This window comes from Misgurnus anguillicaudatus, chromosome 24 (assembly GCF_027580225.2).
Source record: "Misgurnus anguillicaudatus chromosome 24, ASM2758022v2, whole genome shotgun sequence".
Taxonomy (NCBI): domain Eukaryota; kingdom Metazoa; phylum Chordata; class Actinopteri; order Cypriniformes; family Cobitidae; genus Misgurnus; species Misgurnus anguillicaudatus.
The window spans coordinates 9,811,350-9,826,060 of record NC_073360.2 but is presented as its reverse complement, the minus strand read 5'-3'; the positions used below and the strand labels follow the sequence as shown (position 1 = coordinate 9,826,060).

Sequence of the window (14,711 nt, the reverse complement as noted above, 5' to 3'; positions counted from 1 at the left end):
TGTGAATGCTCTGTCTGTTTGTTCATAAAGTAAAGTGTTACTGTGGTTTTATCACAGATAACGGGCGTTGGTATGCCCAAAATGTACTTTGCTATTCATGTTTCGCTCCTGTTTTCTTGTTATCTGATGTTTACAGAGGTCTGCAAATAGCCACATACAAAAAGTCCACAAATAATAATAAAATAAATAAATAAACCTATGCTGGGATATTTCAACCCATGTCGGGTTGTTTTAACCCATGGTTGGTTAACAACAATCCATGTTTTACTGGAGTGTAACTGGGTACATTAACTGGGTATCTAAAACCCCCTTAACTGCAGTAAGAAATTTTTTTTAGCACATGGCCTATCATGACTTTTTGCTTTTAATATACTGAAGAATTCAATTGCTGTTCGGCTAGAGCTTCAAACAAGCACAAAAAGTCTAATGCTGCGTTCAGACCAGCTGCGGTAGAGGCGTCAAGTGCGAGTGATTTCAATGTTAAGTCAATGTGAAGACGCGTTGACGCTCGTCTGGAGGTCTCGTGGCGCGAATGAGGCATTTAGCGCGGCGCGGTAGACGCGATTCCGCCTCTTTTGCGCGAATGGCGCAAATTGAGCATTGCTGCGGCAAACGCGTGAGTTGAAAATTTTGAATTTGGCGGAAAAACGCGCTGCGTTAACCAATCAGGAGTTTGCTCTAGTAGTGACGTTGTTACAGAAAGCGAGCGGAGTCGCAGAAGCTCCTCCCATGACGCGAATTTTCACGTGAATCTCTCGAATACTAGAATTTCGCGCGGCTTTCACTCGCGAATGATGCGAGTTAACTCAAAATGTTCAAGCAGCAAACTAGACGCTGCTGGTGTGAACCCACGGTAATGCTTGTGCTTAATAGGCATGGGCCAGTTACTGTTTTCAAGGTATACAGAGGTTTTGAAAAGGTCTGGGTTTCAAAACCACTAAAATTAACTGTGATGTTTCCAAGGTATGAGCTGTGTTTACACAAAATTAATTAAATCATTACTCTTAGTCCCAGACTAAAAAACACCTTGCACTTTCATATCTTAACATATATCAGTGCCATTGTTTTTTCTCAAGATGCACACCAGTATTGTTTTTTGTATGGTAAAAAACACCAAACTGCCAAGTCATGTAAGTGATTTGATAAAAAATATATTTTTTAAAAGAATATTTTAATTTAAAGGCTTCAAGCTGCATTCAGATTAGCAGCGGCTAGCGGTAGCAGAGCAACGCGATCTTATTGATTTTAATGGAAGCTTGTCGACTTTCGGCTACACGAGCGACAGTAACCGTTGGGGACTGGATGGGGCGTGTCCAGTTGCGCGACAACGTTGAGTAATGTTTAACTTTATGCAAATTATGAGTGACATTCGGGAGCGACTACCAATAAGAATGAAGCAGGGGAGTTCACGTCATCCGTATCTCATCAGTTACTGGACGTTGCTCATTTGTTTATGACAACCTTATATAGAAATGCCTCTTTTGAAAGAGACGAGTGACACACAGCGACAAAGCCGCTTATAACGTGAATGTACCTTTATTTTTACCTGGCATTCATGTTGTATGTTGCTTAAAAATAAAATGTTTTGTGTCCAGTTGAAAAGTAGTTGTTTGCATACGCAGACATTTGAAAATAACACATTTTAATCTTGCCATGTCAATAACGCAACACTGTAAAACTGTGCTATTTTCATTTAAGGTTATCATACTGCCAAAATGTCATACCGACATTTCTAGTGCACAATTTTACTTTGTTGCATTTCAAAATGTATCAAAGCGCAATTTATAATTCAAGGCATGTACATGGTCAGCTCATTGTGAATTTTTTATGACCGACAACCGACGCTCATTAAACGATTTTTAACCGTTAAAGGGGACATATCATGAAAATCAGACTTTTCCATGTTTAAGTGCTATAATTGGGTCCTCCGTGCTTGTATTAAACTAGAAAATGTGAATAAGATCAACCCAGTAACTTAGTTTTGGTAAACCATTCTTTGCAAGTATGTGAAAAAATAGTTAATTGAAATTTGGCTCCCCCTTATGATGTCAGAAGGGGATAATACCGGCCCTTAATCTGCACTATCCAATCACGGCACTGCCATTTAGTGCAGAGATCAGCTCATTTGCATTTTAGAGGAAACGGCACATTTTTGCTCACACATACAAAGTGTCAATTTAAACATTTTAATAAATTATCTATATGATATTTTGTGCTAGAACTTCACATACATACTCTGGGGACACCAAAGATTTTTTTGACATCTTAAAAAAGTCTTGTGAAATATCCTCTTTAAGCAATAAGATGAAGACGTTAAATTCGAATTTAATTAAATTAAGCAATGGACAATATGCTGTGTTTGTGTTTGTGAAGTATTACATATTTTCATATAATCAATTTCATAAATTGTACATAATATTTGCAAATATCACCATAAACAACAACATTTTACCGTTTCTCATTTGTATTTGTGTAAGATACAGTATGTTGCTGGCCTAATACAACAGATTGTCTGTTTTCTGTTTTCTCTTTCTTTGTTTTTTTTTTTTTGTTTCTGTTATTTTCTTGACCAGTTTTTTTTCACTGGCTCTCAACAGTGTCACAGACCAGCTACGAATTCAATTCAGTTATGAAATCTCTCACTTTTTCCTTCTGTTCTCCAGCCGTCCCTATTCTTTCTTGTCTTCATGTGTTATATTTGCACTGAAGGCTGTCTGAATTCACAGCTATTGTTCATGCTGGCTAAGGGAAAGTGGTCGTATTCTCCTCTCATGTTTTGTTGTGTCCTTTCTCGCAGGGGCCACTGGCAAATCTCCCCGGCATGGACAGCACATCCTTAAAAACAGCTATGGTGAGGCGTGATTCTCTCACTGTTTTATCACCTCTACTTTTCTCCGTTGTCTCGCTTTGTTTTTGTATTGGTGTGTAATGTCTCTCTGTTTTTCTTTCACAGGTTCAGTTTGACCGTTATTTGGCCTCCCCTGATACACTTGTAATGACCCAGCTCAACTTCCTACTCAGTGCCGCTATCAAGTATGAGTCACATTACATTTATAAAACCTTAATGATGAAGCATTGCATTTTAACATTGTAAGGTCCAAATGCAGGTTTCCTCCTCTGATTCTATACAAAAAGTTAGTTCACTGTTTGGGGATGATCTAAACTTTTTGCGTACATACAGTGAGAGTGAAGGGGGACTGGTGTTTTTGAGCTCCATGTAAGTAGCTTATATGGCTTGTTACGCTATGTAAGGCTTTTGACATGATGCAGTAACTAAGGAAATTGGGGATCATCGGTTTTTAATAAAAATTAAATGCTGCTCCACCTCTCCCGTTACTGCTCAGCAGCATTATAAATACTCAAAAAGTTCTGTGTGATGTGGCAGTGCACATAATTATGTTTTAAAGGGCACATATTATGGCCTTTTTACAAGATGTAAAATAAGTCTCAGGTGTCCCCAGAATGTGTTGGTGAAGTTTTACCTCAAAATACCCCACTTATCCTTTATTATAGCATGTCCGAAATGCCCGTTTGCCCACTGTTTTAATGTCTGTACCTTTAACCCTCTGGGGTCTAAGGGGTTTTTAGGGTCCTGGGGAAGTTTTGACCTGCACTGACATTTGTGCTTTTTCAGTTCCTTAAAACATAATAATGGCAAAAGTCTCATAACACTGCATTCAGCACAAACTGGGCTACAATATTATATGAGCTACATGTATGTACATGTTTGTATTTTTCAGAGAAAAATGTTTATGCATGGTTTTTGAAAAAACAAATTTTTTAAGTCACTGATATAAGTCCACAAAACTTATTCTAAACATGTTTTCCCAAGACTTTTCAAAAGAGGATCTAATAGTCTAGAGTTTTTTCTTCAAAATGATGTGAAAATCATTCGGCCTGCTCATTCACATAAAACAATATATTGATTTACAATTTCTAAGACACTTTTGCCTGGGAAAGGTCATATGCGAAGAGGCATGAAAGCTCCTAAATAACCTGTGATTGAAAGCTGAGGAAACAAAAGACTTGCATAATGAGCCTTGTAGTAAAACCATGATAAGGTTTACTTGGAAATTCATAACGAATAGAATAAAATAGAATAGAATAGAATAGAATAGAATGTAAACATATATACACATACTATAATAATCATGGTAAATTTAGTAAGGGATTGTTATTGAAGGTACTGAGGTACTAAATGGGCATCGTAAAAATGAATACAGGGTTAGTTTTTGGTTGGCCAGCGAGAGTTTTACTCATGCGCAGGAAAAAGCTCTAATGAAGAACTGCCCATCGTTGTCTCGACTCTTATTTGTGTTTTTTTATCATTATACTTAAAACACAGGAGTGTGTTCAACTTATCAATGTTTACAGACGCCGCTGCTCCATCACGTGTTGATTGTGAAAGCAGCACAAAAAGAATGCATGAACATGCGTGTGATCCTGTGATTTAGATGTCATGTTTGGTGCACTCGGATAATACAGCTTAGCATAGCAAGGAGTGGAGAGAATGGATCAGAGATTGTGTGTCCATTGACTGCAGGAGGCACAAGTTATGCATATGGATGTTTCTGCTCGTTCACTTCAATGGCGTGGGGGTGTGGCGATCTCATCTCATTACAGATAATGAGGTAACAGGAGAAAGACAGTACCTCTCCTCCTTCTCATACAGTTTACACCGAATGAGAATATTTGTTTTTGATTTCCCTCACATCATTTAAAAGTAGACATTCTAAGCATTTTTTAGACATTTACCTTTTGTTTGTATGACAAGTATTAGTTAAGTTACAGTTTTTCTGATGCGTTTCTGAAAGGACTTCCCTGAGGAGAGAGAACAGAACACGCATCATATTTATTTTCTTAATTTTGCGAAGCACAACATTCTGTTTTTATTGGGAGTGGACAGAAAAAACAAGACACTTTTAACGTTTTAAATGATGTATAAATTATATCTATATATCCAAAATCAGCAGAGTAATCTAAGTCTCTTTGTGGAGTGATTGAAAAATAAGAGGTTGCGGTGCCCGCGCTGTATGCAACACCAGAGAGTTCAATGCAAATGAGCTACAGCAGTGGTTCTCAAACTTTTTCAGCGTGCAGCCCCCCTTGTTTACGGTGCATTCCTTTGCGGCCACCCAAAGAAAGTTTATGACAATTTTGTTCTAAAACGTAACATTTTAATTAGACAAAACATATTAAAGTATACAAAGTAGTGCTGTTGGTTAGTAGCCTTATTTTTTTAGGTTTTAATTACACAGAATTCATGATAAATTAATGTATTTTATAAAATGTCATAAAACTGGGGCCCCCCTGGCACCATCTCAGGGCCCCCAGTTTGAGAACCACTGAGCTACAGCTCCTCACTTCCTTACAAGCAGACAGTGAGTGCTTTCAGTTAAAATAGATCTGATTAATACAGTCTGAGACAATAGTATCTCACTATTGAGATATTATAGACAGCGTACAACTTGCTGAGGCCGGAAACTATGGTAATGCAGGACTGTCAGTCAGTGGCCGTGGGCGGGGCTTTATCACAGTGACCTCACATTGATAAGAGAATTAAAACGGCCTGTCTAATAAGGCTGGTTTGGTTTAATGAGTATTAGAAAAAGGAGAGGGTGGATTTTTTTCATTGTAGGGTTCACACACTGCCAACACATATTATGTCCAAACACCTTGTAAAAGTGGATTTTGCATAATAGGTGCACTTGTGTCTCTAGAGTCAGAGATCAAATCATAGCATTGTTTTTTTTAAAGTCTAGCTCAAGTCCTCCTGTGAATAATGTTAATCTGTCAATAACCAATAATGAAGTGCACAGTTTTCAGTAGCTTGTGCTGGACTGATAGTAGTAGTAATTTTTGTACAATTTTGGTGTAACTATAAAAAAATGGGTGATTATTTTATACTTATATTATACAAATATATATTATTATTATTGCTAGGCAAAAATTAGTCGCGATTAATCTCATACAAAACAAAAGTGATTTTTTGCATAATTTATGAGGGTGTACTGTCTGTAATTATCATGTATATATAAATACACACACATTCATGTATATTTATTTATGTATTTATTTATTTTTTATTTATTTTTATTATTTTTTATTTATTTGTTATTTATCATATAGAATATATAAAAATATTATTAAATATATATTCTGAAATGAATATATGTATGTGTGTGTGTGGTTAAATATACATAATTATTACACACAGTACAGACACATATATTATACAAAAAAATCACTTTTATTTTGTATGCGTTTAATTGCAATTAATCTTTGCCTAGCACTAAAAACTATATTTGTAGTTTTTCTAACTTGGTTCTTTAAAATAATGGAATTAAAGAATATTATGATGATAATACAAAAACTATTATAATTATAATTTTTTTAGTTTAGCCAAGAAAAATCCAAAATTTTTGTCTTCGGTCCAGAAATTAAATTTTAGTGCATCACTAAAGGAAATGTATTATTTATCATTTTTAACATCAAAATGTGGCATTTTCACAATCACAGCCCAAATATACCCAATATTTAAATGAGTGTCTTACAGCAGACGTTGGAGTCTTATTCATGAAATACCCATTAGCCACATTATTCTCATCATCACACCAGCCGATGAATGGTGGTGAATGGTCTCGTGTGGCATTAAGAGAGCGGTGAGCGTGAGAGGTTTCTTGTGCATTTGTCACGTTTGTTTTTTCTCTCCATCTTCCTCGCAGTTCGAGCATGCTTTTAGCATCAGCGCGATGTTGCTATTTGAGCGGCAGAGAGCTGCGCGCACTGAGTCACAATTGTTATTGGGAAATGTAACGGGCTTGAGGAGCACTCACTGTCCCTGAGGTTAATGTTCTCTATTAATGGAGATGGACTCGTGCACAGGCTCGGCACAACTAATAAGCTCATGGTCCATTTCTCACTCTCTCTCTTTTTCTCCCACACATAAACATGACACACGTGACTCAACTCTGGATGCGGCACAAAGTAAGGCTAAGAAGAGTTGGATTAGGATACACATGCACACAGAGTTTATTTTTATTTTTTTTATCTTATTTAGACATATCATCTGTTTATGCATTACCTATGTTTTTACATTTAGTTTATTTAGTGAAAAGATTATACAAGAGCTGTGTATGCACTGTGTTTCGATAACTGTTTATGAAGAGGATAATATGAAATTAATTAGTAATAAATTCAAAAAAGTAGAAACTGAAAGAATTTTACAAAATGGAATTTAATTTTGTATTTCATACACATCCCATTAGATGTTGGGTTAAAAATGGTTCATAATTGAAGCCCTATATGTGTTACAGCACATCATTTAGCCAGTTTGATATGCTTTGAAACTATAAAAAATATTATTCATGACCTTTATATTTAAAGCCATTTTTAAACGTATACAGTATGTAGTTCAGTTTGTACACTGTTAGTCGGAAAGCGTTGGGCAAAACGTGGAATATCCAAATGACGCAAGAAATAATCATTTGCTGTTTTCATAAACAGATGTTAGTTGCAGCCTATCTGCATGTGTGTAGATGTGCTATTAAAAGTGAACCTGTAGAGGGCAGTGTTAGTCCTGAACTGAACCCAGATCAGTGTTACGTGTGGGACTCTGCACTCTGAACAGCGTGTTTAGTTTTCAGTCAGGTCAATGCATGTGCATGACGTTACCCAAAACCGGGATGTTCAGAATCACCTTAAAACCAAAACAATGTCAGTGTTCTTGGTATTTTTTATTAGTGGTGTTTTTGTTACTGGTTTAGTTTGTCATGTCACAAAATGTGAAACATGTCACATTAGCCTTGACTTGTTTGTTTGTCAGTCAGAGATCACATATACAGTACTGTATTACAAAATGTTATGTTTTTAAAGATTGTTTTTTGATATTTCATCTTTTAAACGTACAATAATTATCTGTGCCACCAACGCTAATTTGAGGTTTACAATCTCTGAAGAAATTGTGTGTTTTCCTAAGCAAAATGTGTTGCAGTGATGCTAGGGTATTGGAGGTGGTTGCTAGGGCTTTGCTATATGGTTGCTAGGTAGTAACTCAGTAGCCGAGGTCCAGTGAGTCCACCCCAAAGCCTTGATAATTTACTAAAATATGACTTGTGCCTCCCTTCTAATGAATACATATATAATAATACAAATGTTAATATAAAATGAATGGTGTTTATTAGAATCTTGGCACCGTACTTTCCGGACTATAAGCCGCATCGGAGTATAAACCTCATCGTTCAAAAACGCGTCATTAAGATGAAATAACTTATATAAGTCACAGTGGACTATACGTCGTGTTTATTTCGAAAATGATTTCACAAAATCCAAGCCGAAGAACAGACATTTAACCTGGAAAGGCAAGTTATTCAACTAACCAATAGCAGACAGAACAGCAGGCTGAATAGATGTCTGTACGTTAAAGTAATATTATCAGTTATTTAAACGATAAACCATAACATACAGAACTTACCTGGAAGGTTGAATAGTCTAAATTAATCGAACAAGCCAACTAACATGAAGTTCGCATACTTGTCATTGCGCATCACTGAATCCATTGAATTACATAAATACAGAAGCAGCATATAGCGGACTCTCACGGCTGTAGACGGTAATGATGTCTCTTGCCTCATAAATGTCAAAATTACTTCATACTGACTTTACAAGGCGCACCTGACTATAAGACGCAGCACCAGCCAAGTTATGAAAAAAACGCGGCTTATAGACCGAAAAATACGGTAATATGTAAAGAATAATTGACGATTAAATTATAAGAAAATAATGCACACCCAAGGTATTTTCAATTATACAACGGGTCTGTTGAATGCTTTATTCTGATAAACCGCACACATAATCTTTTAAATGTCTTAACCCTTGTGCCTTGTTCCAATTCGCTATGCTTTCGTGTTGTTGGCGGCCAACAATGGGCACTTAATTGGGCGGCTGTAAAAATGTATCAGATTAATATTTTTTTCATTTTTTTTTTGCATAAATCTGTTGATCGACATCAGTGCTGATCGGGGCTGCCAAATGTTTCCAAAAATTTCATGATTTTAACTCTTTAATTGACAAGCTCATGGGTGATGCCACTGATTTGAGAAAAAAAATCACTGATTTTCGATATAAAAAGTGTGGACTGGATTTTTTTCACCTTTTTCACAGTCTTGGGCATGCCAAAGATTAGTAAAATCATTGGCGTTGATGCATTTTTAGTTTTTATATTTTCTTTCTCCCTCATTTATGGTTTGTGGCCATTTTTGCCCCATTGATTTCCATTATAACAACATTTTTTGATTGCAGAGCTATGACAAGCCTTTGCACAGGCCTACTAAAGGGTTAATGGTGCCACATGGTGATCAACAGTAAAAATGACACATTTTACCTCTTTGCAAAAGGTAAAACCACAAAGAATAAAAAATGCATGATAATAAGGTGTCATGGCTCTGCAATCAAAAAATGTTGTTATAATGGAAGTCAATGGGGCAAAAACAGTAAATGAGGGAGAAAAAAATAAAATCTGATGCTGCACAAAAACTAAAAATGCATCAAAGCCAATGTTTTTACTAATCTTTGGCATGCCCAAGACTGTGAAAAAGTTAAAAGAAAATCCAGTCCACAATCCCTTTTTCTATTGAAAATCTGTCATTTTGTGTTTTTTTTCCCAAATCAGTGACACCACTTAAAACTTGGCAATGAAAGAGTTAAATTCATGGAATTTTTGTAAACATTTGGTAGTTTTGATCAGTACTGAGGTTGATTAACAGATTTATGCAAAAAAAATTGGAAAAAAATTAATCTGATACATTTTTACAGCAGTTTAATTTTGTGGCCATTTTTGGCCGCTAACAATACGTAAGGGTAGTAAATTTTCCCAAGGTACAAATTTCAAAGCATTTTCTTAAAATATGAGTAAATATAAGATTTGTCACCAAAAATCATTCCATTTGCTGAAACACAGAGAAAGTTGTGGCCAAATTAAGACAAAAAAATAACAAAAATGGCCCAGACAACACATAAGGGTTAAAAATGGGCACCAGAGTAATGTTTGTGGTAACTGTGGTATAAAAGGAATAATTGACTCTGGTCCTTTGAATTATTTGAAAATAATGCAAACCCACGGTGTAAAGGCACTTCGCGTCGTGCCACATTACCACCTTGGGTGTGCGTTATTTTCGAATATTTCAACCGGCCGATCAATTACTCCTTACATAATTTAAAGGACCAAAGTCAATTATTCCTCTTATACCACGCTTACCACAAACATCGCTGTGGTGCCTATTTTTAAGTTAGGTGTGCGGTTTACAGAAAAATAATCAAAACCAATGGAACATTTCTCAGCCAATCAGAATAAAGCATTTAATAGACCCGTGGTATAAACTTATGTAATGTTTTGCTTGGAGACTGAATAGTGACGAGCAATGTGTTTTATTGTGTATTTGTACAGGTGTTGTGTCATTTTTGGGAGTGTAAAGCACTTTCACAAATTTTCTCTTCCTTTCCGTTTCTTTCAGGGAGCAGATCTTCAAACAGTCCACAGAGCTAGTGTGCCGGGCATATGGAGAGCTGTACAAAGCTGTCACCAACCCCGCGAACGGCTATAAAGAACCAGAATCTGTCCTGCACAGATCGCCACAGCAGGTACAGACGCTGCTGTCCTGAGACATGCAACATTCACACATGATACGGCCTACATGCCATAACCAAAGCACAGACAACATACTTGGTGCGCTGGAGCAATGACAGATTCTGGCCGCAGGACTTCCTACCGTGTCGTTTGGTGATGGGACAGATTTCTAACATAAGGATATTATGGAAAGGTAAATTAAAGACAGTGACTGTACAGAAATGTCTCTGTGTGGTTGTTCTCATCTGCAGACGTTGCGGTTTGCAAGAGAAGAGAGAACAGATCGCACTTGGAAAAAATCTATTTGTTTTTCCTCCCCGCGTGAACGGAGCAAACTGCAGACTTTTTCATAACCATACGCATATTTACATGCACTCAAATATACGTACAGTCATTACATTAAATACGTGGGGTGTTTTTCTTTAGACGCATACGGCCGCAGAGAGCCTGATGTGACTCAGCTTCAGTCTGTAACTTTTCTCATTCAGTCTTTTTGCATTAAAATACACCCAAACATTCGTAAGTCTGTGTGTCTCCTTCTATGTGTACTGTGTTTCCCTCTCGAAAGAGATAGTTAAATGAAATTTTGCGGCCATCTAACGGAGCCCTTGACCAATGAGAAGAAAGTTGGATGCATTCTCTCAGACAATGGTGCTTTCATGTTGGCAGTCACGCCATCGTTTTAATTGCCGACAAAATGCCTGCCAGCGCTCATTCGTCAACTAAATTTAGCAAAACAGCAGTGAAAAAATCTCTTTGACTATTAATAGCAGATTGCTAGTTTTAAAATGGAAGCAGATGGAATACAAGGTTAACAGATAAAAGCCATTGGGGTGCGAGGAGACTACAGTGAAGTCAGTGTGCGAGATTCGCCGGGGGCGCACGGCCTCTTATCTGGGTGAATATTTTGAGCTTGTCACATGGCCGCAGTAAAGGGACTCTCCCCGTGGTGCCCGTAGCCGAGACGCCCCCACATGCCTCGCATTCAGCTGAAGACTTTCAGTTTGCGAAAAGCAAAGTCGAGTGAAGTACAAGTGTGACACTGTGGTTTGGTGTTCTGTGAAACGGGTTATGAATTTAGAATGCTATCTTTAACACAGGTTACGTCTGTGGAAAGCACAAAAACACCATTTAGGTTATCACACAGCATCTAAACCTGAATAGTCTGAGCTGAGAAAATTTTGCATGTGCTCCAGTGTAAAACGGAGAATTTTTAAAGCATTTCCTTTGTCTAATAAAAAAATTGGTGAGCTTTAAAAAAGTTTCAAAAAGATATCATGTTTAAAAAATGTTTCTGCTTCAAAATTTGCTTTCATGAAATCCACTATACATTCTCACTTGGTAAAGGTATTTTCTGGAATTTTATGTGTTCAAAAAAATAAATAAGTAATATTGACTTTTTTTGCACATAGTTACATATTATTTATATTATATACATTTTTATATTAAATAGTTATATGATTATTATCTAGATTTCTTTAACATTTCAATAAATATTGAAATTATATCTGATCATTTTATTTTTAGTTAATCATATATTTTAAAATAGTCACTTATAAAATGTTTTTTATATTTTAAGATTGCAAGTCTAGATCTGAGACAGTAATAAAAGGAATTCAAAAAGTAGCAAGAAATATCATACAAAGAAAAACTAATTTTTTTTATGTGAATCGCAGTCAAGCATAGTATGGAAGTAGTGCTACTTGGGTATAAGGTAATCCTTACAGTATCTGAATAAAGTTTTGTGCCATCTTATTCTTCTCTTAACTCTTTCCCAGCCATTGACAAGTTATCTCGTCAATTAAAGGCAGGATAGGCAGGAATTATCTAAAAAAAAACTTTTTTACAAATTTGTTTAAACTGTCTTTATATACCAATACATAAGTCAAATGTATGTACTCTGAAAAAGAGAGTATAAAAATCGAGTGTCTGTAGACCTCTCACGACTGTTTTAAACACAGCTCATTTTTCCATTCACTCCACCCCCTCCCTTCTGGGTTTCTTCTAAAGCCACGCCCCCAAAACACATGAACGCGAGACACCGACAGCTTTGCTGGGAGAAGGATTTACCTCAGACAAGCTGAGAGGAAGGAGCATGTAGTACCATCATGTCACAATCACATGTAATAATACACCTAACTTTATCACTAGGAATATAAACAAATAGGATGGCTTTTAGTACTCACTATTAAGTCAGTGTTTTGCATGGAAGAGTTTCCGTGATGAAAGCATTGTTGACTCTGATGAGGACTACACTCCGGAGACAATACCGCTACCGCATCGTCGACTCGAGGAGAAGCCACGCAATATTTACTCTGGTTTGATTTCTTCGTTTATTCCTTTTTTTGCCTCGTTTGCCGTCGCTGACTGGATATGCAGGTACTGTGAGTTCTGAATGGGCAGATCCCATAGCAACAGGGGTGGTGCCATGGTCGCGAGAGAGAGTGATAGTCGCGGCAGCCAATCATTTGTTTCGTCCCGAATGGAAAAAATTAACTGTGTGAGAGGTCTACAGACACTCGAGTTTTATACTCTCTTTTTCAAAGTACTTACATTTTACTTATGTATTGATATATAAAGACAGCTTAAACAAATTTGTAAAAACGTTTTTTAGATAATTCCTGCCTATCCTGCCTTTAAGAGAAAACATTTGCATAAAAAAGGGTTCCTGATGAGTTTTTATGTCAATATTTAATACCGCACTTTAAAAAAAAAACTGAAGCAAAAAATTATATACTAATTTTAAACTTTGTGTATGTTTTGATAATCATTCTGAATCTGATCTCTAACAAAATTCCTTCACAAACATGCAAGTATTTATGCTTTTTGCTATTTTTTTTAAAGAAAAATACCCATATTTAAAGGCGCAAAAGAGGTTGAAATGCTTCTCCAAGAACAACACTGGTTAGATTACTTTCTTCTGACAATTTTCTTCTCTTCTCAGGGACTTCAAAAAAAGTATTTCTTTTGCGTCCTCCTTCGCGTTTCTTCTCTACCATGGTGCAAATTCGAGGAGGAAAGCAGGAGCGACAATGAAAACAAACCGAAACTAAAGACGGAGTTGCCTGTGTAAAGTTACTGGAGCGTGCACGTCTCTCACAAGGATTGTAATGGCAGTTATTGACAAGCCAGAGTGCCAATCTTTGATGCGATGAGCGCTTCAGCGTTTGGCTGATGTTTTTAAGGCACTACCTTGTGCACAGATGACGTATATTAATATTATTACTTTCAGTGCACCTAATAAATAGTATTTTATGATTCAGTGAAGACAGTTTCAAGTAATATTGCAAAAATGTATAAAACAAACATCCTCTTGTGCACCTTTAAGAGTTTATAAGTAGAGAAAAAATATAGATAGTATGAAACGTTTTCCCTGTTTTATTTGTTTGTTTGAAAGCAGACAGTCTGTTATTTCATTTGATATATTTGTATGTTTATATATTTTTAGAAGAAAAAAATGGCTGGTGGGGAATGAGTTAAGCTTGAATGTCTTACACTTTATCCTGGTTTCACAAACAAGGCTAAGCTAAAGCCAGTACAAGGTCTTAAGCCCAGGATACACTGCACAATTTTTGGCTGTCCCAGATGAAAGATTGCCATTTGTGAAACATTCGTTGCGATTTCTGTAATCGTGGCTCTTAATCAGTGGAGAGAGGTTCAAAGATGGCCATTTTACCGGTCTTGTGTCCAAAGATAGCCTACGATAGTTTTCTGAGTGTCAGAAATTTACGCACAGTGTGTTTTCTGCTACGTCCTGCGTACTGGTATTTGTTTACCACGAGCGCATGCTGGTGACATTGCGCTAACTTGTGACGCAGCCGCCAAAGCTTCTGTGTCATCATCGTACAGTCTACATGCTTGTTGTACGATCCATGTCGCACAGTGTGATAAGGTCATGATTTTATAGGCCGCAAAAATCCTGCAGTGTATCCTGGCTTTAGTTTAAGTAAGATGTTTAAGCATCTTTTATATACATGCCTTACAGTATAAAAGACATTACTGGTGTGTATCTTGAGACAAATTAATGGCACTTGCATATTTTAAGATCTGTCAGTGTTATTTTCAGATAAGACAACGCTCAAACACA

The 14,711-nt window shown here is 36.6% G+C and overlaps 1 protein-coding gene across 1 annotated transcript in view; it reads left to right on the top strand.

Moving 5' to 3' along the window:
- cog6 (component of oligomeric golgi complex 6) overlaps window positions 1-11,142 on the top strand; it is a 69,450-nt gene extending 58,308 nt beyond the window's left edge. Inside the window, exons 17-19 of the mRNA XM_055195925.2 lie at window positions 2,798-2,851; window positions 2,954-3,033; window positions 10,512-11,142. Coding sequence (XP_055051900.1) covers window positions 2,798-2,851; window positions 2,954-3,033; window positions 10,512-10,659 — 282 coding nt within the window. The 3' untranslated portion in view covers window positions 10,660-11,142. The remainder of the gene's footprint in view (window positions 1-2,797; window positions 2,852-2,953; window positions 3,034-10,511) is intronic.
- The last annotated feature ends 3,569 nt before the right edge of the window (window positions 11,143-14,711 follow it).